Raw genomic sequence first — 25,452 nt, forward strand, 5'->3', positions numbered from 1 at the left:
CGGGTGGGGGGTCCGATCGGGACCCCCCCCGCTACATGCGGAGGTCGGGTCCGCTCGGGGAGCGATCCGGGACCACGGCGCGGCTATTTGTTTATAGCCGCTCCGTCGCGATCGCTCCCCGGAGCTGAAGAACGAGGAGAGCCGTGTGTAAACACGGCTTCCCCGTCCTTCACTATGGCGGCGCATCGATCGCGTCATTCCCTTTATAGGGAAGACACGATCGATGACGTCATTCCTACAGCCACACCCCCAAACAGTTGTAAACACATACTAGGTGCACCCTAACTCCTACAGCGCCCCCTGTGGTTAACTCCCAAACTGCAACTGTCATTTTCACAATAAAGAATGCAATTTAAATGCATTTTTTGCTGTGAAAATGACAATGGTCCCAAAAATGTGTCAAAATTGTCCGAAGTGTCCGCCATAATGTCGCAGTCACGAAAAAAATTGCTGATCGCCGCCATTAGTAGTAAAAAAAAAATAAAAAATAAAAATGCAATAAAACTATCCCCTATTTTGTAAACACTATAAATTTTGCGCAAACCAATCGATAAACGCTTATTGCGATTTTTTTTACTAAAAATAGGTAGAAGAATACGTATCGGCCTAAACTGAGGAAAAAAAATGTTTTTATATATGTTTTTGGGGGATATTTATTACAGCAAAAAGTAAAAAATATTGCTTTTTTTTCAAAATTGTCGCTCTATTTTTGTTTATAGCGCAAAAACTAAAAACCGCAGATGTGATCAAATACCACCAAAAGAAAGCTCTATTTGTGGGGAAAAAAGGACGCCAATTTTGTTTGGGAGCCACGTCGCACGACCGCGCAATTGTCTGTTAAAGCGACGCAGTCCCGAACTGTAAAAACACCTTGGGTCTTTAGGCTGCATATTGGTCGGGGGCTTAAGTGGATATGGAACAAATAGTTGACATTATCCCATGACCAGATTTACAAAAAAACAGGATTGAGTTTCAGAATTCTTAACAGAGTTCAGTTTTTGAAATCTTTCAATATATAGGAATAATAGTGTCATCCATTAATGGTGACATGTGTTTCTCAATATATAGGAATAATGGTGTCATCCATTTATGATAGCATGTGTAAGAGAATTGTTCTAGGAGTGGAAGAGGATTTATGAAACAATAACATGACCTAGGGATCATCCAAGATTGGAAGTCCTAGGTGAGTGCTAGACATATGCCATACGTTTACTTATGGTATTTGAAAAAAGACTGAACAAGTTTTAGCCCCCCCACAGGCTTAGCAGTTAGCACTATGCCGAAGTCAGCTGTGTATTTTAAACAATGTGCCAATGTACACCCCTAAGTGAAAATGTCCAAATTGGGCCCAAAGTGTCAATATTTTGTGTGGCCACCAATTTTTTCCAGCACTGCCTTAAATGAATTCTCTTGGGCATGGAGTTCACCAGAGCTTCACTGGCTGCCTCTGGAATCCTCTTCCACTCCTCCATGACGACATCAGGGAAGTGGGGGATGTTATAGACCTTCCACTCCTCTACCTTCCATTTGAGGATGCTCCACAGATGCTCAATAGGGTTTAGGTCTGGAGACATGCTTGGCCAGTCCATCACCTTTACCCTCAGCTTCTTTAGCAAGGCAGTGGTCGTCTTTAAGGCGTGTTTGGGGTTGTTCTGTTTGAATACTGCCGTTCTCTACTTCAGTATGTCACAGTACATTCATAGTTCCCTCAATGAACTGTAGCTCCCCAGTGCTGGTAGCACTCATGCAGCCCCAGACCATGACACTCCCACCACCATGCTTGACTATAGGCAAGACAAACTTGTCTTTGTACTCCTCACCACACACGCTTGACACCATCTGAACCAAATAAGTTTATCTTGGTCTCACCAGGCCACAGGACATGGTTCCAGTAATCCATATCCTTAGCCTGCAAACAGTTTGCTAAAGGCAGACTTTCTTGTGCATCATCTTTAGTACAGACTTCCTTCTTGGACGAAAAGCCATGCAGACCAATTTGATGCAGTGTGAGGCATATGGTCCGAGCACTGACAGGCTGACCCCTCCAACCTTTGCAGCAATGCTGGCAGCACTCATACGTCTATTTCCTGAAGACAACCTCTGGATATGATGCTGAGCACGTGTACTCAACTTCTTTGGTCGACCATGGCGAGGCCTGTTCTAAGTGAAACCTGTCCTGTTAAACCACTGTATGGTCTTGGCCACCGTGCTGCAGCTCAGTTTCAGGGTCTTGGCAATCTTCTTCTAGCCTAGACCATCTTTATGTAGAGCAACAATTCTTATTTTCAGATCCTCAGAGTTATTTGCCATGGAGGTGCCATATTGTACTTCCAGTGACCACTATGAGAGCGATAAACACCAAATTAAAACACACCTGCTCCCCATTCACACCTGAGACCTAACACTAACGAGTCACATGACAACGGGGAGGGAAAATGGCTAATTGGGGACAATTTGGACATTTTCAAATAGGGGTGTACTCTCTTTTGTTGCCAACGGTTTAGAAAATAATGACTGTGTCGAGTAATGCCTGTTCTGAGTGGAACAAGGTTGAGATGTGGTGAGCTGTGTGTTGAGTTATTTTGAGGGGACAGAAAATTTACTCTCACTACTTTACATTGTAGAAAGTGTTATTTCTTCAGTGTTGTCACATGACAAGATATAATATATTTACAAAAATGGGAGGGGTGTACTCACTTTTGTGAGATACTGAATGTCTTATTTCCACTGCAATTAAAACATAGCAAAGATCCAAAATGTATATAAGATATGGAAGACCATTAAGATTCTTCTAAACTACACAAATAATTACTCTCCTGTTTCTATAGATACACTTTTATAAAACACCCACTTATTTATTTCCGTGACGCTTGTGACTTAACGAGAAACAATACCCGATGTTCAACTGAATGTCTTAGACTTCCTTTTACATGTTGACACGTTTCAGGCGATGCACACACCTAGTTCAAATAGAAAGTATGAATGATGGAATACACAGAGGTTTATGACAGCGGGTGTGGCTGCTACCAAGGATTCACCAGTCTAGAGGTTTCATATAAAATACCTGCCGACCCACACCTCAGAGAGAATGCCTAATAATGGGTGTAGAGAGATACACCTACAGGGCAGAGCATGGCATTAGCTAGCAAAATGCAGATTTCAGCTTTATGCACTACAAACAATATATTCTTGAAGCCAACAAGTGAATAAATTACAACACTCAAGACTATGTAAACAATATATGCGTAGGCAAAACATGTAAAGCAGATCTTGAGGCAAAAAAATAAAAATTAAAAATAAGGTCTAGCACATCATTCTATTTACATTTATGTCAACAGGGTCCTCACATAACTGGGATCTAGAAATCGATTCTGCTCCATGCGTACAGCTGCTTTTACATCCCCCCCCCCTTTTTTTTTTTTTTTATAAAAAAGGAGTTCCACTTTAATTATTTGAATTATATTTATATTTGCCATGTCCAAATTATTTGTACCCAGCTACAAGATTTTATATTTACGTAAAGCATCTTTGTCTTGGTGTAACTCGAAATTCACCATGCATCCTTAAAGTTAGTTTGTGCTTTCCCCATTAATTGCAAAGCAACAGATTCCCTTTAAATTTGCATATTATTGCTTTGACAATTTAGAGCAGGCCCCCGACCCACTGATACTCATCCTTGTCAGTACTCCCCCCCCACCAATTTGTTGGCGCAGAATACAGTGTTTCTTGTGCTTCTGGGTATGGGACAGAAAAGTGACCCACTATCACATGAGAGTAATCACAAGGCCCAAGCAGTGTACATTGCAGAGGGAGAAACACTGAAGAGAGGGTGACATTGCTGTTCCACCCATTATTCCCAATCCCAAACTAGACCACAGTTGTAATTTTGGATTCGGCAGCGGAAGAACACTGGCAAGGCAAGATTATGAACTGCACAGACATGCATACAGTACTTAACGTTTGCATTAATCTCTAGATCTTGGATTGTTTAGACCAAAGGTTACATCCCTTTGAACATTTTTATATGCTCAATTTGAGCTGCACAGCTGACAGATTTACTTTAAAGTGAACTGGTGGCCAGTTTATGCACACTAAAGTATTTTCTGAACAGGCAGCAAGAGACTTCAAGACAAGCCATCGCCTCTGTAGCTACAGACTTTATGGAGGAGTTTACCTTCATACTGTAACAATGGAGGAGTAGAAGACCTTTTACACCAGAATCTAGGCACAAAGTCTTCCCTCTATTGTAAACACAAGGCAAGTGTCTCTAAGCCGTTAGAAACCAATTTAAGGGCTTGTTTATACTTTGTGCATGGTGGAATGCCACATTTTACTGTGCAGGATGTGACCATTCTGGCAGGTGTTCTGGTTGGCTGGGCTATGTGCCTGTGCTTTTTTCTATAACTTTATTCAAATGTCACATTATAAAACTTTTTATTAATTTCTATGCACTGGTTGTGGTCCATAGAAATAGAGCTGTGGGTGATCTGGGGAGCGGGCCAGAAAATGGCCGACACGTTTCAGATGTTGCAGACTTCTGCGCTTACAATACAGCTCACCTGAAGGCAGCGGGTTCAATAATTGTGATAAGAATATAAATCGCGCTACCTCTAAAGCAGAAAACACTTGTTGAAAACACAAAATTATGAATTTACAAATAGGTGATAGATAGATAGATAGATAGATAGATAGATAGATAGATAGATAGATAGATAGATAATCTCACTACTATATCAAAAACATTGGGGTTTGATGGCCACTAGGGTGCACTATACAGCAATCTCAAAAACCCTCCAGTAATAATGAAAAGTGATATAATGGTGACTAATACATTTTGATCAAGAAACATATATACAATAACTGAAAATAAAATAGTTAAAAATAGTTAAATAAAAAAAAATTTGAAATTGTGACAATACAAGTCCATAAATATTTAACAGATGAGATGTCAAACACCCGTGTATTTGTGCCACATTTCAGATTAGTTGAAAAGCGTGTCCAAAAGAAAACAGTGATGTATCCTCCACCAGACTATGGATTGGCTCCTTACCAGATTTCCACGATCCCTTATGACAGGGGATCATAAACAGCATGTATTAGGTAGTCACTCCCAGTCTCGCAGTTCAAACACATATGGCCCTAATGGGTCTCATTCACAAGTAATTTCACCGGCATCAATGCCCACCATGTAAGAAACAATAACAGCTCCACATAGTGTATTAAATGAGTAAAATAAATTATTAAAAAGTAGTATTACACTTACAATCACTTACAATATTTACAAGCACTTACAATATTCGCCTTGAATCTGATGTGCCGACCGGTACACAAACTCTCAGGCACCCGTCCACTGGGGGAACGTTTGGAGCTTCTTGGGCGACGACAGCGCGCCGCTCCGCCCTACATCTGTTTCGTAAAATATTACTTCTTCCAGGGGCCCGTTTCGTAATATTTTACGAAACGGACGATTACTTGTTTTAAAGCTCTTTTACTGCCTCTTAAGAATATATAAATAATAACCATAGTCAGGGCACGTGTACACTAAAAAAAGTCTAACCAGCTTCATCAGTAGGCCACAACAAACAGCAATGACAGGCTGTAGACCACAACAACAACAAGGTTTCAGTTCACTAGCGCAGAGAAAGGTATACATTTTATTTTGTTGGTATGCATTACTGCACGTTGCAAAATAAATCAATCAAGATGTTTAATTCGCCATTCAACTATACAATTCTGTGAAATATCTTCTCCATGTTCGTAAATGATCCTTATTCCAGTACATAAGCATACCAAGAAATAGTTATCGCTCATAAACAAATTTCTGTTGCCGAGCAATTCCCAGTAATGGGTCGCTTGGTCATTTGCTTCTAGTAAACCTACAAATTATTTACATTGAAGGGGAAAAACACCTTGTCGACTGTTTTCCAATAACTCAAAAGCAGGTGGCGTGTTAAGAAATGTGATTAACAAGAGAGCATGTGCTAAAATCCAAGAGCAGGAAAACGAGATTTGCTGTAGCCATGCCTTGGAAAAATAATGTACAGAATGTGCTGCATTTACCTACCCACATAATCTGCTGCCAGTCACCCAGATGCCAACTCACAATATAAACAGTGTGATGTTACCTTACTAAGGGAAACTGGATCCAACCAAGCAGCACTTTCTATTGAATACAAAATATTAGCAAATAACTTACACAAGGCAGATTACAACAGAAGAGCATGAAAAAAAAAAAGTTAACAACATACAGCATACCTATTCTTAGAAAACAGATACAAACTAGCATAGTATATTTGTTTCTATAGATTGTTTGAAGGGACTTAAAGGGGAGTTCCAGCCAATTTGTATGTTTATTAAAAGTCAGCAGCTACAAAAAGTGTAGCTGCTGGCTTTTAATAAACAGACACTTACCTGCTCCAGCGACGCGCCGGACGGGGCTCCGCTCCTCTCCCCCCCTCCCCGGCCGGCGTCTTCATTCTCAGTGTGGGCACCCAGCCGTGACAGCTTTCGGCTTCACGGCCGTGCACCCACTGCGCATGCGCGAGCGGCGCTGCGCCGTGTAATTGGCCAGGAGATCGCCTAGGACCTGTGACGTGTCCTAGGCGATCGCCTACAGCAGCCCCTTCCTGTAGGAGATTAAGCTTAGTCGCCTACAGGAAGGAGGAAGTGGGACAGAAGTCCCACTCTTCCTGAAGCCCCCACTCCCCCCCAAAAAAATTACATGCCAAATGTGGCATGTAAGGGGGTGAGGAGTGGGATAAGCGGAAGTTCAAATTTGGGTGGAACTCCTCTAAGTATTGGTCATCACTGAAGGGCTCTGCCACAGCTCCAGTGAGTGAATCAAGGAGCACCAGATGTGAGTAATAACAACTGTCCACAGCACATGCGATTCTCAGTCCTGAGCAGCTGCTTAAAGGATATGCAAACAAGTAATTTCCCCTGCGTAGAATAAAAGAGAAATTAAAACACCTTCACTGCAACTCTGACAACTCCCAGAGCTTGCAACACAGTGCTTTTATCATAAAGACATTTTTTTTTTAATATGTTATACACACACACACACACTTTTTTACCCTGAAAATAGAGGATAAACTGTGCCTGCGTGTTATACCCATTGGGAAGGTGTCAGGCCTGACCCTGGGACAGCGCTGCCAGCAAAAATATATATATATTACTGCTAGCCCTTTGTCATATTGTGCCACCTGTGTCAATCTTTAGATTGATTTACCCTCCGATTACCTCAATAATCGCTGCTCATTGTGGCTGCTCTCCTCCTTCCCCCGCTCCGCCTCCTCCAAGTTAGTTTTGATTGGAGGAGGAGAGCGGTCATGTGACCTTTACTGAAAGAGGAGAGCAGTCATATGACCAGGTCCAGCGTTAATGGAGGTACTGTAGAAGCTGTGATTTAAAATGAAAGTCACACAGGGGGAGCGGTGTATGAGAGAGGCTGATAGTGTGATGTTTTTTAAACTTTAGGAGTATGCGGACAGCGCTGTCCCAGGAGACTGGGGGTCTCCTGGGGGTGCAGGGGAGGCTTTATAATGTAAGGGGGCTGTGTGTTATACAAGGGTCTGTGTACTATGCAGGGCCCTGTGCAAGGGTCTGTGTAAAGTTTTTTTTCCTGAAACTCCCCACTTAAAGTTAAGTTATACGCCGATAAATACAGATTATATATATATATATATATATATATATATATATATATATATACACACACATACACATATATACATATATACATACATACATACACATATATACACACACACACACACACATATCTTTCCCCAATGACTGCTCTAGCCAATACAATTATATCGCGACTTCTATTTCTAGTGTCTGATGATTCAGCAGCACTAAAGAGAAGTTTGTTTTCCTGGAGGGAAAACAATTTAACATAACTGATTAGCTCAACGTGTGCACTATGATCCTTACAACTGTCAGCCACCAGACACTACTACACAGTTTTATTGGCTACACAAGTACATCAAGTAAAACAATGCTAACGCATTTTGGCCCCTGTGGCTTTACTCGTAGCAATGCTCTCTTACTCTCAATGCTATGGAGTAAGGCCACAACAGCCGAAACACGTTAGTTTGTTTTACTGGATGTACTTGTGTAGCTAATAAATATTGACAATGTTTGAATCCATGGAGTTGTTTGTCTTATATCCATCAATGTTAGGAGGTACTGAGGGACTCCACATCCCAGCCAGGATCACCAATTTTCAGCATTGGCGAGCATTACCAGCAATGGGTATTGTATCTAGCGATTCAATTTCCACATGCCAGATAACCAATAGCACACCTTTCTGCAGGTGCAGTTGCAACAGAGCTTAGTAAATGAGTGGAAGCTCTGCTGACTTCAAATCATCCTCATATGCAAGCAAAAAAATTTTTTTTTCCCCTCCATTGCATGTGATTAGGCTTAGAAAATAGATAGACTCCCATGGATTGGCATGTGTATTGCCATCATCCCTCATTAATCAAAAATGGATTGTACCTCAAGTAGTTGGTATTGTAAAGGTAATAGAAAAAAAAGTGTAAGTATAGAAAAAATATATGTTTATTACAAAATTTACAAGAAAAACATAAGTGCTCAAAAGGGTTCAAATTGAATCACATAGAAATGTGCATGAATATCTAGCATGAATACATTAGACCCCAAGAACATTGTACAGACAGTTCCTGGAGATGACAGGCTGCGAAAGCCAACGCTTTTAGAAAAAAAAAAAAAATACAGAACAATCTTAATCAGGGACAGCAGCCATTTTTGAAATTGCAGAGCATATGATCAATGCATAGAATACATATTGTTTCACGACAAATATCCATGATACATATTTCGGCGTATAGAGCAGCGCCTATTACATAATATATAATCAAAAACTTACATATCCATATGTTCATTCACGAAAAAACACATTAATGAATGAACATATGGATATGTAAGTTTTTTGATTATTATGTAATAGGCGCTGCTGTATGTGCCGAAATATGCATCATGGATATTTATGAGACCCTGATGAAGATTGTTCTGTATTTTCGAAATGGGTTTGATCTCGCAGCCTGTCATCTCCAGGAACTGTCTGTACAATGTTCTTGGGGTCTGATGCAGTTACAATGTATTTATGCTAGATGTTCATGCACATTTTTATGCGATTCAATTTTAACCCTTGTGGTTCTACTTCTGTAGAGCACGTATGTTTTTCTTGTATTTTTTTTTAATAAACATACTGTATATTTTTCTATATCATTTTTTTTATATTGCCTTTAAAATCCCAACTTCTTGAGTTACAATCCCTTTTTGATGCATGTGATTAGGTATTCCTTCTCTCTGGAGAAACTTGCAGAGTGAGCAATCTATTTGCCTTTAATAAATCAATCCCTATGCTTCTTCTTTTTTTTTTTTTTTTTATATCATCCTTGTATGTACATGAAGGTATACACACTTTCTCTCTTTCATTAGAGGTTTTTTTCACATGACACTCCCATCCACTTATTGGTTTGTCAACTAATAAGACAATTGGACACCATCTGTTTTCTTGGGTCTTCAGTCATATGGTCTCATTAAGGTTGTATATATGTATATATATATATCTATATCATTTGTTGTATTTTTTAGCTATGACTAAGCACTAGTTTCAGTGCGAAACACGTCAGTCGTTGGCTTTTATTTTACTTTGCTGCGACTTGTAGTGCCGTCCTTCTTTTAATAAAGGCTACAATTTGTGCAGAGTGCGGCTGTCCAGAGACAAATTGTGTTTCTGCTTTCCTATGCTTCTTTTTAATGGAACATTGGGAAAAAAAAAGTGAAGTCTATGACTAAAGGTTATTATTTTACTTCATGCTCATAACAAGCACACTATTTGAACTAGTGCTTCTTTTTAACATTAACTGTGTTTGCACAGGTGTCTCCATTACTACACTTCTTCCCTATATGTTTTTTATTGTATGTCATAGATGCAGGCATTTATTGGCACCATTCATACACCGACTTCCATCAGACCACTCAGCTCCAGTCTGTCCTTCTATATCATATCATATCATAGATCAGTGTGATCTTTTGGGCTTCAGTCTCTCCCCCCCCCCCAATTTTTTTTAATTTAATTCAGATTCTACTACATTTAACACACCTCAGGGCAGACGTAGCCTTAATACAGAAAACACATTTTATCCAAAAGGACTACTTTAGAATGTGCAGTTTTGGGTAGGTGTAGTTCAGGGGTGCTCAACCTGTGGCTCTCAGAGCCCTCTGATGTGGCCCTCCACCTCAAAGCAAGGAAGCACACTTCTATTATAGCCTGCAGGTTTGGTGCGCTTTCTAAAAACACACCAAAACTCCTGAATGCAGGAGTTTGGTGTGCTTTCAGAAAGTGCACCACACCCGCAAGATATAATAGAAGTCTATAGCAAATGGCAGCAAAACCACAGAAATGCCGCGGGTGCACTGTGCTACAGCTGTGTTGCATGTAAACGCAGTGCATCAGTGTAAAAAGCAGCCTTATAGGGGCTCGGGATAGTAAGGGCACATATACATTTGCAGTTTGTGGGGTGGCAAAACTCCTATAGTTGAGGTGTTTTTGGCGCGCACACACACACACACACACACACACACAAAACCACTGGTCTAGTGCCAGAGGTGGCAATAGTGACCCTGCCAAATGTCCCAGGGGACCCATGTGGCCTCCCTGTCACATTCTGTTTTATACTTAGACAGGAGGGGAAGCATATAAAGGATCTAAGCCTCTCAAATTTTCCTCCTGCAGCCGATAAAAGCCAGCTTCTCCTCCACTCCCTCCCACCAGCATTCAGTGGCTGGAGGAGGAAAAGGTTCATTATGCTATTCAAAATAAAACATTTAAAAATTCTTAACCATATCATTTCATTGTGGCCCACAACTGGTTACTCAATCACTTAAGTGGCCCTCATTCTTCAAAAGGTTTAGCACCACTGGTGTAGTTAAAGGTTTTCTGTCTTATGGCAGAAGTGCTTGTGTATTTATGCTTAGCCACAAGAAGTCCATGTTAGGAAATAACAATGGAGCTGACAAAGTGTCCTTTCACACGGAGCGGACCGTTTCTGTGTCCGCCAAAGCTCAGCGGGGATCCTCAGTCATCCCCGCTGAGCTGTCGGCGGATAGGGCGGTCCCCGCACACAGTGCAGAGACCGCCCTGTCTCTGCTCCGCTGTCCCCTATGGGGGATCGGATGCAGACGGACCGTCTGTCCGTCTGCATCCGATCCGTTCCACCGGACGGAAGAAAAATAGGGTTTTCTTCCGTCCGCAAAACCGGATCCCGACGGACGCGGATGGTCGCGGACGTTAGCGGATGCCCCATCCGCTAACGGACGCGATCCCATAGGGATGTATTACAAGTCCGTGAACGAACTTGTAATACACGGACGAGCGGAGCGGACGTGTGAAAGAGCCCAAAGAGGGTTACAGAGTATTTCTAAATATCCATGGCAGAGAATTGCCAATTTTTAAAATTTCCTCCCAATTCTCTGCCAAAACCATTTACAACTTTTTTCTTACATAGCAGTAGATAAAATTGTAAAGACTCTTGGTGGGCACTGAAAAAATCAATGCCCCTCTCTGGCAAGACCTCCTTACCTCTATTAAACCATCTTCCGAGGATATGGCCATAGTCACAACTGATGCTGAGAAATACCTTAATAATGTTAGCCTTCCTCGGCTGTATTGTGTATTCGATGATATGCAATTTAGTGGATGCTATTGCTTAGACTTGCTATTGAACCTCCCGTGAGATACCTCAACAGCGTTAATACAAGCCTCACTAGGGTTCCGTATCCGCAGGATAAAATTTGTATTCTTTGCCAGCGATATATTACTGTTCACTTCTTCCCCAGACAAAAACCTCATGACTATACAAATCACATTGAAGACTTCATTTAAAGTGGAGGTTCACCCAAAAACTCAAATTTTAACATTAGATTGAGGCTCATTTTGGGAAGCAGAATCGGGTGTTTTTTTTTTTAATCAAAGCAGTACTTACCGTTTTAGAGAGAGATGTTCTCCGCCACTTCCGGGTATGGGCTGCGGGACTGGGCGTTCCTATTTGATTGACAGGCTTCCGACGGTGGCATACAGCGCGTCACGATTTTCCGAAAGTAGCCGAACGTCAGTGCACAGGCGCCGTCGGAAGCCTGTCAAATAGGAACGCCCAGTCCCGAAGACCATACCCGGGAGCGGCGGAGAAGATCTATCTCTAAAACGGTAAGTACTGCTTCGATTAAAAAAAAAAAAAAAAAACACACCTGATTCTGCTTCCCAAAATGAGCCTCAATGTAATGTTTAAAAAAAAAAAAAAAAAAATTCGGGTGAACTCCCGCTTTAAGCATCACTGATAGCAAAATATTACCTCACACAGAATAGGGTACACACTACACAAACACACACTTTAAAAATCACATCAGATCATATTACAATCTTAAGGTGTCAACATAGGACAACTTTCTATTCTCTTCAAAATGTTTGAGGAACTAGAACAATGGCACACTCCTGCTTTTTGGCAGAGCACACCTATTCAAAATAGTAAGCATTGCTTAATAGCTATATACACAGTGCCTTGAAAAAATATTCATACCCCTTGAAAAAGTATTTATACCACAATTTTGTCATGTTACAACCAAAAACATAAATGTATTTTATTGGAATTGTATGTTATAGACCAACACAAAGTGGCACATAATTATGAGGTGGAAGGAAAATAAATGGTTTTAATTTTTTTTACAAATAAATATCTGAAAAGTGTGATGTGCATTTGTATTCAGCCCCCCTTTCTCTAATACCCCTAACTAAAATATTTTGGAACCAATTGACTTGCGTCAATTTAATCTCAGTATAAATACAGCTGTTCTGTGAGGCCCTCAGAAGCTACAGAACCTTAGTAAATAAACAGCATCGTGAAGGCCAAGAAATACACCAGATAAAGTTGTAGAGAAGTTTAAAGCAGGGTTAGGTTATAAAAAAAAAAAAAATATCCCAAGCTTTGAACATCTCACTGAGCACTGTTCAATTCATAATCCGAAAATGGAAAGCGTATGGCACAATTGTAAACCTATCAAGACATGGGTGTCCACCTAAACTGAGAGCACAGGCAAGAAGTACATCGAAGAAGTAGCCAAGAGGCCCATGGTAACTCTGGAGGAGCTGCAATCCACAGCTCGGTTAAGGGATGAATCTGTCCACAGGACAACTATTAGTCATGCACTCCACAAATCTGCCCTTTATAGAAGAGTGGTAAGAAGCAAGCCATAGTTGAAAGAAAGCCTTAATAAGTCCCATTTCAGTTTGCGAGAAATCATGTGGGGGAACACAGCAAACATGTGGAAGACTGTGCTCTGGTCAGAGGAGACCAAAATCTAACATATTGGCCTAAAAGCAAAAACGATATGTGTGGCGTAAAAACTAACATTACACATCGCTCTGAACGCACCATCCCCACCGTGAAACATGGTGGTGGCAGCATCATGTTGTGGGGGATGCTTTTCTTCAGCAGTGACAGGGAAGCTGGTCAGAGTTGATGGCCCTGTATTTTGTTCCATCCATCTTCCAATCTAAGAAGAAAACCTGTTAGAGTCTGCAAAAGACTTGACACTGGGACAGAGGTTCATCTTCCAACAGGACAATGACCCTAAACATACAGCCAGAGCTACAATTGAATGGTTTATTTCAAAACATATTTATGTGTTGGAATGGCCCACTCCAGACCCAAATCCAAATTGCTTGAAAATTGCTGTCCACAGACACGCTCTATCCAACCTGACAGAGCTTGAGCTATTTTGCAAAGAAGAATGGGCTAGAGCGCGTTCAAGATCACACCTGCATGATCCTGCTAGAAGGCCGACACTGCACATGGCTAATCACAGGCAGTGAGACATTTCCCGATCTGTGTAGCTGCGGACTGGGAAACGTCTCACGGCTTGAGATTAGTCGCGTGCAGTGTCGGCTTCCTGGCGAGATAGGGCAGGTGGGATCCCAAACACGTGCGAGCCTATTTCTACTCTCTAGATGTGCAAAGCTGGTAGAGACATACCAAAAAAGACTCACAGCTGTAATTGCAGCAAAAAGTGGTTCTATAAAGTATTTACTCGGGGGGGGGGGGGGGGGGGGGTGAATATAAATGCACGGCACATATTTTTTTTACATATTTGGGAAAAAAAAAAGAAAATTGAAGACCCATTTATAATTTTCCTTCCACTTTACTATTATGGGCTATTTTGTGTTGGCCTATCACATAAAATCCCAACAAAGTACAATTATGTTTTTGGTTGTAACATGACAAAATGTCAAGGAGTATGAATATTTTTTCAAGGCACTGTACAGTTCAAGCCATTCCCTTTCTTCTAAAGCAGGGGTCTCCAAACTTTTTAATAAAAAAGGGCAAGTTTACTGTTCTTCAGACCTCAGGGGGCCAGATTGTGTCCAGTGGGAGAAGAAAATGTCCCGGCCCAGCATTAGTGAGAATAAACATGGTCTTAGGGTTGGGGTCAGTGGGAGGAGTAGGGCCCAATTATTAATACTAGGGGGAGAAATAATGCCCCATCATTAGTGTCAGTGGCAGGAATTATGCCCCACTGTTGGTGTCAGTGGTAGGAATAGTGCCCCAAGGGCTGGATAAAGGCTAGCAAAGGGGCCACAGTTTGGAGACCACTGTTCTAAAGCATTAAAGCGGAGTTCCACCCAAAAATGGAACTTCCGCTTTTCGGAACCCTCCCCCCTCCGATGTCACATTTGGCACCATTCAGGGGGGAGTGGGTGCAAATACCTGTAGGTATTTGCACCCACTTCCTGGAATGAGTCACTCCACTTCCCGTCCCCCCCCCCTGCTGCCTTCTGGGAAACACATTGGTCCCAGGAGACAGCAGGGACCACTGGGAAAGCGCTGCACTACTCGCGCATGCGCAGTAGGGCCCCAAGGCTTCACTGCCCGATTCCCTCACCGAGGATGGCAGCGAGGGCAGCAGAGAGACGATCGATTGCTCGTCTTCTGCTGCCAACATCGCGGGCGCGCTGGACAGGTAAGTGTCCAGTTATTAAAAAGTCAGCAGCTGCAGTATTTGTAGCTGCTGGCTTTTAATATTTTATTTTTTCGCTGGATCTCAGCTTTAACACATACTGTTTAGCTCAGCATCAAGTGACCTGTTTAAGGGAAAGCTCAAAAACACCCTTAACTCTGCGATGGGTCCTGTACTTATGAGGTGGTCAGAGAACGAAAAAAGGGGACACAATTTGTCTTTTAAATTTAAGTTTAATTTAAGCTTTCAAGTGTCCGGCAATAAAGATGTACTATCATTTTAAATATGGTGACACAAAATTCAGTGGGAACCAATTGGAATATGAGGAATGTTCTGGAATTATAGGATTGCTTATATAAGGGTTGCTTGAGTGGGGCATATTTATTTTCCTATGACCAGAGCACCAGCAAAAGAGCTCCGTCACGAGCACCATTATGTGATTGGGTCACCCTAGACTTCTAAGGAGGGACGTTATATTTCTATGTTAGAATGTTGGTTACTCCTGCTCAAAATCTGACAACTGAGCAAACATTTTTTGTTTATTAAAGTTATGCTAAAATTTATACTTGATAAAAAGTATTGTCGTTTGATATGTAAAACCAATAAAGAGCCACCGCCAATTTTTTGCCAAATTTGGGTCTTGTTCAATTAATTTCTTTGGTTGTATCTGGGGAATGTGTTTTACTGTAGCAAATATGTGAAAAAGTAAACCCAATGTATAATCCAATGTAAAAAATAAATAAATATGAAAAAATCCAGGGGTGCTTAAAGGGAGGCTTGGCAATAAGCAATAGGCAGCAGCTTCTTCTATTTTACACAATGCAAGGGGACAGATGCATCTTTGTTTGTAACAAGAATGTACTCCTGCTCTTTTCTAATGCTAATGACCTAAAATTGAGTAGCTAGAAAAGCTACAGAAATAAGATCCAAGCATCCCTTTGCCTGACAACTGAATTCTCACCAGGGCAAAATGCTGACAGCACAGTAATTACCAAGCCAATTAGTCAATTAAAATTGCCTGTCCTACTGTAATATAGGGTTAAATGCTGCCATGCCATATTGCATCACATGAGCCTGCCATGCAAAAGCCACAAGAAATACATGTTCCTGGAATGTAGCCACCAACAAGCTGTCTATTGCTTTTATTCCAGCTCTCTAAATGAACAGTGTAGTCAGTGACAAAGCATACTCTAGTAGGGTTGGCACCTGGCTTGTGAAACACGGGACCTGCTGCCAATAATGATTGTAATAAGGCTTTTCAGAAAAATGAGCAACCATATTTGTACTCTGTACTCAAGGAATTACCTGCTTAGCTTACTTACATGCAAAGTATGAAAGTAGAACAGTATATATTGGAGACCAATCCGAAAACCGGCTGGGGTAGCTGCCAATAAAAAAAAAAAGTCCCCATGCTGAAACATCGTTTTAAGTTGTTATTGCGCACAAACGCATAAATGCAGTGGCAAGAAAAGCAGGCTTTAATGGGCACTACACATATGTACCCATAGTGCATATATTATCATTTCTTCCCCCCCCCCCTCCACTTTGATCAGAAATACTCCCTGTAAATAAAAAGCATCTTTTGTGCCATCATTTTCCCATTTAAAGTTACACCACAGTTATAATGCTGGTAACAAGCATTGTAAAAAGGTATTAAACAATAAAAATGAAAACAAAAAGTTAAATATTAGAAAAATATAAACCATTATTCTTTTTTATTTATTTTTTAAGTGGAAAAAGGGAAGTAGCTCCTCTCTTTGACCTGCAGATGAATGAAACAGAGTAGATACAAAAGTAACACTATTACTTTGCATCTCTATTTTGCCTCTGAATAGTCTTTTCATAAACAGTTTGTTTTTCTGACAGTGGCAGCATCTCCAGCTGCTGAATTTACACAGCAACTTCAGATATGTTTGCTAGCAAGAAAGGGAAGAGGGTGTGTGGCAGAAGAAAAAGGACGCACTACACATGCCCTGTGTATTTTTTTTCATTTTTTTTTTTCAATTTACACATTTTTTAATTTTATCAAACAGAGATATACAAACACAAGTAAGCACAAAGGACATAGTTGCCTCCTGTGTATTTTTTAATAAAGTTTATGTGGGCATTAGTAGGGCAGTAATCTTTTTTGTTTTGTTTTGTTTAACCAGTGGGTTGAACGAATAAAAATTATCCGATTCCCCCATCCACACATTCAATGTGGATGGGGAAATCACTTGCGCCGTGTTGATTGTGTTCTGACAGCAGGGAGACTTGCCCACCATCAGAATACGCTTATCAGTGCTGCCGGCTATAGCCGGAGGCACTGATCGATCAGGAAAAACCTGACAGGCTGCTTGTACAGAAGTCAATCTGTAGATTGACTTCTGTACAACCAGGGTCCTAATACATGGATTGAATTTTGATTCATGTATGGCCACTTGGCCAGCTTAATACGTTCACTGTCCACAACTGGCTAATGATAGAAAATTAACCAACTTGGCATTGCTATCAAGCTACAAAAGGTCCTAAAAGGAAATTAATCTCTAAAAGAATAAAAAAACAAAAATACTAAGCTACAGGGTTTTTGTCATAGACATGTAGTCTCTTCTGCTAAAACATTTCTCTTTCTCCATGCGATATTTTTTGTATACACACTGTATGGCCCATGTGCCATGCAGTGTACACTCTTGGCGCCTTCCAGCATAGGCGGATTTACTCCTGTGCGAATATGCAGGAGTTACATCATCAGTGGTCACCCAATGAAAAAAATGAGGATTACTGCCCGGAAGAACTGGCAATGGAGATAGAGAGTGACAGGTGCCCAAACTCGCTGGAGGACAGCACAGAATACAATATGCTGTGTGAATGGAAGAGAAGAGTTTGTATGCAACGTTCATTTTTCTATATTTAACAAGACCATGTGCGGGCAAGGAGAGAGGAGGAGGTAGGGATGTAACGGGGGGCTCTTCCATGCAGCAGCCACTGCTCTCATCCAAACCACATCTGGACATACAAGTGCTGTGTGTAGGAGGTGGCTTGTAGCAAGATAGGAATCTTACACCAAGCAGCAGCCATCCACACTTAGTATACATATTATTAGGACTAACCCGCTTAGCTAGTGCAGTTATTAAACTAACCCCCCCCCCCAAAGTATAGGTAAGCATGTGCTGCTGGGGAAGGAGCTATAAATGCAAACCTGTTGCTTTGCCTTGCAATTATAAAGCACAGGTTTGATTGAATCTTACTTACAGATACCCTATACCAGTGATGGCGAACCTATGGCACGCGTGCCATAGCTGGCACACGGAGCCATCTCTGTGGGCACGGGAGAGAGTCCAGTTTTGCGGTGGTGAGAGCCTCCGCAGCGAAGGTGAACAGGCCTGAGAGGGAGAGAAGAGCAAAGAGCTTGACGATCGAAGAGGTGAGCAGCGGGCGCAGCATCTCCGGTGTCTTCCAGAGCCTGAACTCCTCAAACCTCCTCTACAACGGTGAAGCCTGGAGAACAGGCTGACTAAGGGCCTGGAAGATGGGGACAGGTGGGAGGCGCAGGCTGCGAGGAAGCCCCTGGATGGAACAGAGCATAGAGTTCCCCCAAGTCAAGGACGGAGATTGGCATGGAAGGTACCAGGCACAATCATACACAGACTACCTGCAGACAAAGACTGGGGCAGGGGGGCAGAGCAGGGACTGCAGATAGGGACAGAGCTAGGGGTCTCTCTATCATCTCACTCTCCTCTCAGCCCCCCTCTTTCTCCCCCCCTTATGCTCTGTCCCCTTCTGTCTCACACACCCCTCTCTTTCTGCCCTTCTCTCTCAGCCCCCTTTACACTCTCTCACACCCTCTCTCTCTGTCCCCTCTCTTTCAGTCCCCTTCACTCTCTCTCACACCCCTCTCTCTCTAAATCTATATGTCCCCTTCTCTCTCACACACCCCTCTCTCTCTCTGTCCCCTTCTATCTCTCACACTCCTCTCTCTGCCCCCCCTCTCTCTCAGTCCCCTTCTCTCTCTCACACATGCCTCTCTCTCAGTATCTCTCTCACACCCCTCTCTCTCTTTCCCCTATCTCTCTCAGCCCCCCTCTCCCAGTCCCCCTTCATCTCAGTATCTCTCTCACACCCCTCTCTCTCTCTCAGCATCTCTCTCACACCCCTCTCTCTCAATTCTCTCTCTCATACACACCCCCTCTCGCTCACACCCCATCTCTTTTTCAACCCCCCTTTCTCCCTCACACCCTCCCTCCTTCCTCTCTCACACACTCACCCACTGTATTTCTCCCTCACCCCCCTCTCTCTCTCTCATTCTCCCTCCCTCTCAGCCCCCTCTCTCTCTAATTGCAGTGTTGGCACTTTGAACTAAAGAAGTTGGTTTTGTGTTGCAGTTTGGGCACTTGGGCTCAAATAGGTTCACCATCACTGCCCTATACCCATGAAGATTGGTCACCCAAACCAAGGCTGGGTTCACACTTTTGCGAATTGGAATGTGGGTTTCTCTGCATCCAATTTGCACAACAGGAGACCGTGACTGGCTCTCGATGGTGCCAGTTCACACAGTGTCAGGGCAACTGCGGTCTGCATTGGCAAAGGGTCCTGTGTGCCTTTGGATCCATTTCAGGTCTGAATTCAGGCAAAAATTTGGACCGGATTTGCACCTGTAACAGAAAACAGGGACACACCGGATTCCTTGCTGCTAGACGTGGCTGCAGCTAGCATGAACCCGACCTTAAGGTCTTTTATTCTGTTAGTTAACATGCAGATCCCAGTTCTATAATGGCATCTTCACAAAAGCCCACATGCTAAAATGCATGCAGGCTGCGATCCATTGTGTATTGGCAGAAAGGGGATGTATTGTGTTATTACAACACAACACACTATTTTTATTTATTTTTTTGGAATAAATTCCAGGTGTATATACCATACCTGACCAATGCCCCTGGAAGCATTGAAGTAAATGCTGCAGCGATTTTCACTTGCCTCTCAGTCCTGTGCCTAGGGGCTGCATCCCTTCATAATAATCAAAAAGGAGGTCAGCCACTCGGCATGGGTGCAATTCAGAGAATGCAAAGCATTTTCGGAATGAAGACAAAGCATTATCTGACGAGGCAACGGAGGGGCGGTGACATCATGCTCTCCACCTTGTCCAATCAGAGAATGCTTTGCATCCATTCAGAAAAGGAAAAGCATTCTCTGAACTTTGTCTGTGCCAAATAGCTGGCCTCCTGTGTCCAGAATGCACCAGGCCAACCGTTCAGCATGGGAACCAGAAGCAAGTGGAGATTACTGAAGTAGTGATGTCTTCTTTAGGGATTTCCAGCTTTCAGGGGCATTAGCCAGGTATGGTATATACAGAGTTACATTGGTCCAAGCTGGACGAGTGTAACTGTGTTTAATATAACCATACGTGGAATTCGTCTTTAAAAACTTTATCGAAAAGTCACAAAATTACATTCTACTCAAGTCTATACACAGAAGCGTGCATAGACTATGATGTCATGTTACGCTGTGTAAAAATGCAGACATGACGCTTTTTTAATGCGGCACACACCACCGCACATGTATGGTGTGACCTATGCAGATCAACGCAGCTCAACGCATATGGTGAAAACAGACCCTAAAAGTTTAAAAGTTCATCACTTCGATACTTTGCTGTATGTGTAAAACTGTTTTCTGATTTGTAGCTACTTTTTTTTTTTTGGACTGCCAAAACATTTTAAAAATTTCCTTGTAACCATGGCAAAATAGTGTGTAGAATGTTTTTTCTCTTCCTTAACAGGTAGGAAGGAGTATGCCTCCCCAGGTTCTAATAGGACAGAATTTGGGCATGGCGATACGTTGCTAAGGCACCATGCACTACACTGTGGGAGGCTGTGTACACAAGTGCCTTTTACCTGAAGTTCTGGAATTTTTAGTGTGCTGGCATGGCAGATCATAGAGCTGTCTGCTTATAATTGTCGGTCAGTGTTAATTTCAGTGACTAAAATATTTTCATCAACGAAATTAACACTATTTTAATTGACTAAAATACCACTAAAACAGTTTAGATGACTAAAATACAACTAAAACTGCATTTTAGTCAAAAGACTATGACTGAAATTAAAAATTAACACAGTTTTCAACATTCAGGTTACAAAAAAGAACCTGGCCAGGATGCAAATAATACACCTGCTATGGCTTGTTTTTCAAGTTTCATGCATAAGAGAGATCATCCCTGTCCTAAGATCAGTGTTTTTCAACTCCAGTCCTCAAGGCACCCAAACAGGTCATGTTTTCAGGATTTCCCTCAGATGAAATGGCTGTGGTAATTACTAAGGCTGGGTTCACACTACTACACTACTTTCATCCTACTTTGCTCTGCTACATCGGTCCTACATTTATCCTACATTGGTCCTACATCCATCCTACTTTCATGAACAGGATACTACTTTGGTCCAAATTCAATGATATTCAATGGGTTGAAGTAGGATCAATGTAGGACCAAAAGTAGTACAGGGAGCATTTTCAAAGTCGGACCAGTTAAGACAGCTCTCATAGGGAAACATTGATTTTCACACGTCATGCAACATGAGGCTCCCAATGTAGGACCGTTTGTAGGACAAGTGTGAACCCAGCCTAAGGCTGGGTTCACACTACTACACTACTTTCATCCTACTTTGCTCTGCTACATTGGTCCTACATTTATCCTACATCCATCCTACTTTCATGAACAGGATACTACTTTGGTCCGACTTCAATGATATTCAATGGGCCTAAAGTAGGATCAATGTAGGACCAAAAGTAGTACAGGGAGAATTTTCAAAGTCGGACCGACTTGTGTAGGACACTACAAGACGCTCTCATAGGGAAACATTGAACACAGAGCAAAGTAGGATGAAAGTAGTGTAGTAGTGTGAACCCAGCCTCAGTGACAACATTGCGGCTCCAGCCACTCACATCGCTGGAGCCGCGATACCCGGAAGACACGCCGAGGCAACAGGTCAGCTACCTTGGCATGGACAAGGTAAGTTACCAATACCTCGTTCTAAGGTAAGTATTTCATAATGAGCTAGTATACCTTTTGCCTTACAGGTGACAAAAAAAAAAAAAAAGTAATGTAAAAAACGGCAAACAATCACCTTTACTTTAATGATACTGATCCAAAGCAGGATACAACTGTGAAATGGGTCTTATTAAATTACTAATAAATATACAAATTGTCTTCAAGAAAAAAAAGGGTTAATGGTAATTTTCTCATTGTATGTGCTACTGACAATTATCTGAGTCATATACAAGTATACGTCCAGGACATTCCACATCTCGATTAGGTCATAGGTAAGACATCCCATCCAACGAACAGGAAGGGACTGGCTATAAGCGTAATCAATTTTATTGACCTTGCTCAGCTGGTGTGGGTGCTGTACTGAATAGAGTGCAATGTATGCTGGTTCAGAAGCGCATGTTCCCTCCTCGCAGATGAAGTTCATTTATGCAATTAACATTTTAAAAAAAGGGCACATTTTTTTTATTTATTTTTGTATTAAGTTAAAAACATATTTAAGCCATACAACCAGGTTAAAGAAATGTTATTACATTTCTACTTTAATTGTATGTAAAGCAAACTATATTTTCAAGGTTGTGCTAGAGTGTTGAAGGGTTAGAACCTACACCATGTTTTTATTGTGGCCTGTGTCATTTATATATATATATATATATACACACACACACACACACACACACACACAATATATATATATATATATATATATATATATATATATATATATATATATATATATATATATATATATATATATATATATATATATATATATATATATATATATATATATATATATATATTTTTTTTATAAAAATAAGAGGTAGAAACCTTCCAATAAGGACAACTGTATAAGTGGCGACTTCCTCTCACTTTAGAGAAGCTCTTCCCTCCCTTCTGTGCGTCTTGGACAGGAAATGAAGGAAAATGTTGCCAAGGGGACACAGACTACAAAAAAAAATAAGTCCTATTTTATCCAAAGCGTACTTGTATGTAAAGCCTGTTCCTAAATCAAATCCCAAATAAAGGTTTTACCTCTAAAGTAGATAGTAAATACCTTATTGCTCAGAGCACCCTGTGCTCTAGTGGAGATTACTTGCTGCCTGAATTTGGTGCTGAAAACACTTTTAAGGTTATTCATGCCCCGGTCACCCTCTGCACCCCACTACAGGGCACAGCAGTAATGTAAAGCGGCCCATACACTGTGCGAATTTCTGAGTTACTGATGAAACGATCACAAATCCGCTTTGGGTGGCCCTGTCAGCCCCTTCTTGCCTGACATCCTTTAGTTGAAAGGCGTTAGGAAGAAAACTGTCAGCCAGACAGCGGCTACATCCATACAGATGCAACCACTGTCCAGATGTTCTAGTGGCAGCTGTCAGAATGCAATAGCCCAGGGAGATTTTTTCATCTGCGCTGTATACAGTGGATGGTGGATCTGTTTTTTTGCTTTGTTTTTTTAGGCAGAATAGAGTCCAATAGTGTATGACCAACGTATGGGTCAGCAATAAAAACCACAAAATTTACAGTTGGTTTCTGTACAATCTACAGGCGTTTAATTGATCAGAGCTGCGTTTGGCGGCGGAGAGGTGCGGCATTAGAAGTATTCGCGATCTTCTTTCATACAAGACCTTAATTCTAAAATTTGAGAGTCGCATTCACTTGATTGTCTGCTTCAAGATTTATCCGCATTCCCAAATCTTTAACAAAAATCACACCTGCGCATTTTTTTCCCCCCATAAGCCCTTTCTTGTCACCTATTTTTTTTTTTTTTAAACTACAAATAAAGATAAGACGGCACTTTTATATAATATAGCTAGATCTCATTACAAGGAAGTACAAAAGGATAACCAGTAAGGTAAGATAGCTTGGTGTCTGTCATTTCTCCCTCTGACAAACACCAATCCAACAGGTCCATAAGCTGCTCCACCATAAAATGTTAATGAATGCTGCTGATCTCTTGGTAACCGGAACAGATCTGTACTGTTCTGCAGAGATTGATAAAGTCCCAACCGGATTAAAAGCGAAGGAGGTATCAACGCGCCCTGTATATCTTACCGTAGAAAAAGGGGTTAAATTAAAACGCATAACAAATACTGACGTACATATCCCCATCAGAGTCGCAGTCACTAACCTTGGTAGTCAACGGATGTCTTCTTGACTCCCTGAGGCTTCATCCATGGTGGATTCTCCGCATACAGTGAATTTTGACTACTGTTTTTCTTTCCAAAAAGCTTATTAAGAGTCCCCTGCATGGAAGTGTTCTTCTTCATTTTGGTAGTTATTAGTCCTTGTTTGGAATAGAAATATTCTAGCAGCGATACATGTTTCCAAGGCAGTCCGGGTAGGTGGCAGAAACAAACGAGCCGAGTCCCTGTAGATTGTACGCAGCAGGAATAGAAAGCTGAGTCTCACCTTTGCAGCAGGTAAATAGCTGATTCCTGTTGGCTCAGTGCATTTGCTTCTACCTGACCCCACCCTCCCTTCACCAAACTGCACTAGTCACATTCCTGCTCTCACCTAGCACCACCTTCTAATGGGAAGACACAGCCAGGGTTTAACCTCTCTGCTACTAGAAGGTTAAATATTAACTCTTCTCAAACTCACTTGTTTGTGTATTGTATGTCCGATCCGCAACGCAAAGAGCTTGCCTCTAGTGTATTAGCTACTTTATACATTTAGGTCCCTATCTTTCAATAAAAATGAAAAATTCTGGATAGAGTTGGGGCTTGTTTACACTCTTTAGAGGGCATTTGACAGGTGGTGAGGAGGTATTTTGACTTAACCCTGTAAAAGGCACACGACGATGAGGCGATTGCGTGCGTTGCAATGCGGCCGCATAGACTTTCATCGGTCATTTTCTGCATCGGCAACACCTGCTAAATGCAACATGCCGCTTAATCTTTGCTGCACCCACGTTGCACAGAATTGCTGCTGTAGTGTGTGTACAGCCCCCCTGAGCCATGCTCAGGTGCAGGCAGGTAGATGGGGAGACAAAACTGCAGTGTGTGAATGAAGCGTAATTCCAGGCTCATGCCGCGTACACACGGTCGTTTTTTGTGATGAAAAAAAAACGACATTTTTAAAAACGTCATTTAAAATGACCGTGTGTGGGGAAAACTTTGTTTTATGTCTTCTGAAAAACGACCAAAAAAAAATTCGAACATGCTTCAATTTTTTATGTCGTTTTTCAAAACGTCGTTTTTTGTGTCATAAAAAATGACCGTGTGTAGGCTAAAACAACGTTTAAAACTATGTTTTTAAACCCGCGCATGCTCAGAAGCAAGTTATGACGCGAGCTTGAATGGAACAGAGTGCCGCCGTACGTTCTGAACGTAACCGCGCTTTGCTAGAGCATTTTGAAAAAACGATGCTGTGTAGGCAACGTCGTTTTTTGA

General features: G+C 41.7%; 1 protein-coding gene across 1 annotated transcript in view; it reads right to left on the reverse strand.

The window, feature by feature from the left end:
- Positions 1 to 24,551, reverse strand: part of LOC120927074 (uncharacterized protein C6orf132-like) — a 61,533-nt gene extending 36,982 nt beyond the window's left edge. The window contains exon 1 of the mRNA XM_040337501.1: positions 24,189 to 24,551. Coding sequence (XP_040193435.1) covers positions 24,189 to 24,327 — 139 coding nt within the window. The 5' untranslated portion in view covers positions 24,328 to 24,551. The remainder of the gene's footprint in view (positions 1 to 24,188) is intronic.
- Positions 24,552 to 25,452: the final 901 nt, after the last annotated feature.

The sequence above is a fragment of the Rana temporaria genome, chromosome 2 (genome assembly GCF_905171775.1).
Source record: "Rana temporaria chromosome 2, aRanTem1.1, whole genome shotgun sequence".
In the NCBI taxonomy this organism is placed as follows: domain Eukaryota; kingdom Metazoa; phylum Chordata; class Amphibia; order Anura; family Ranidae; genus Rana; species Rana temporaria.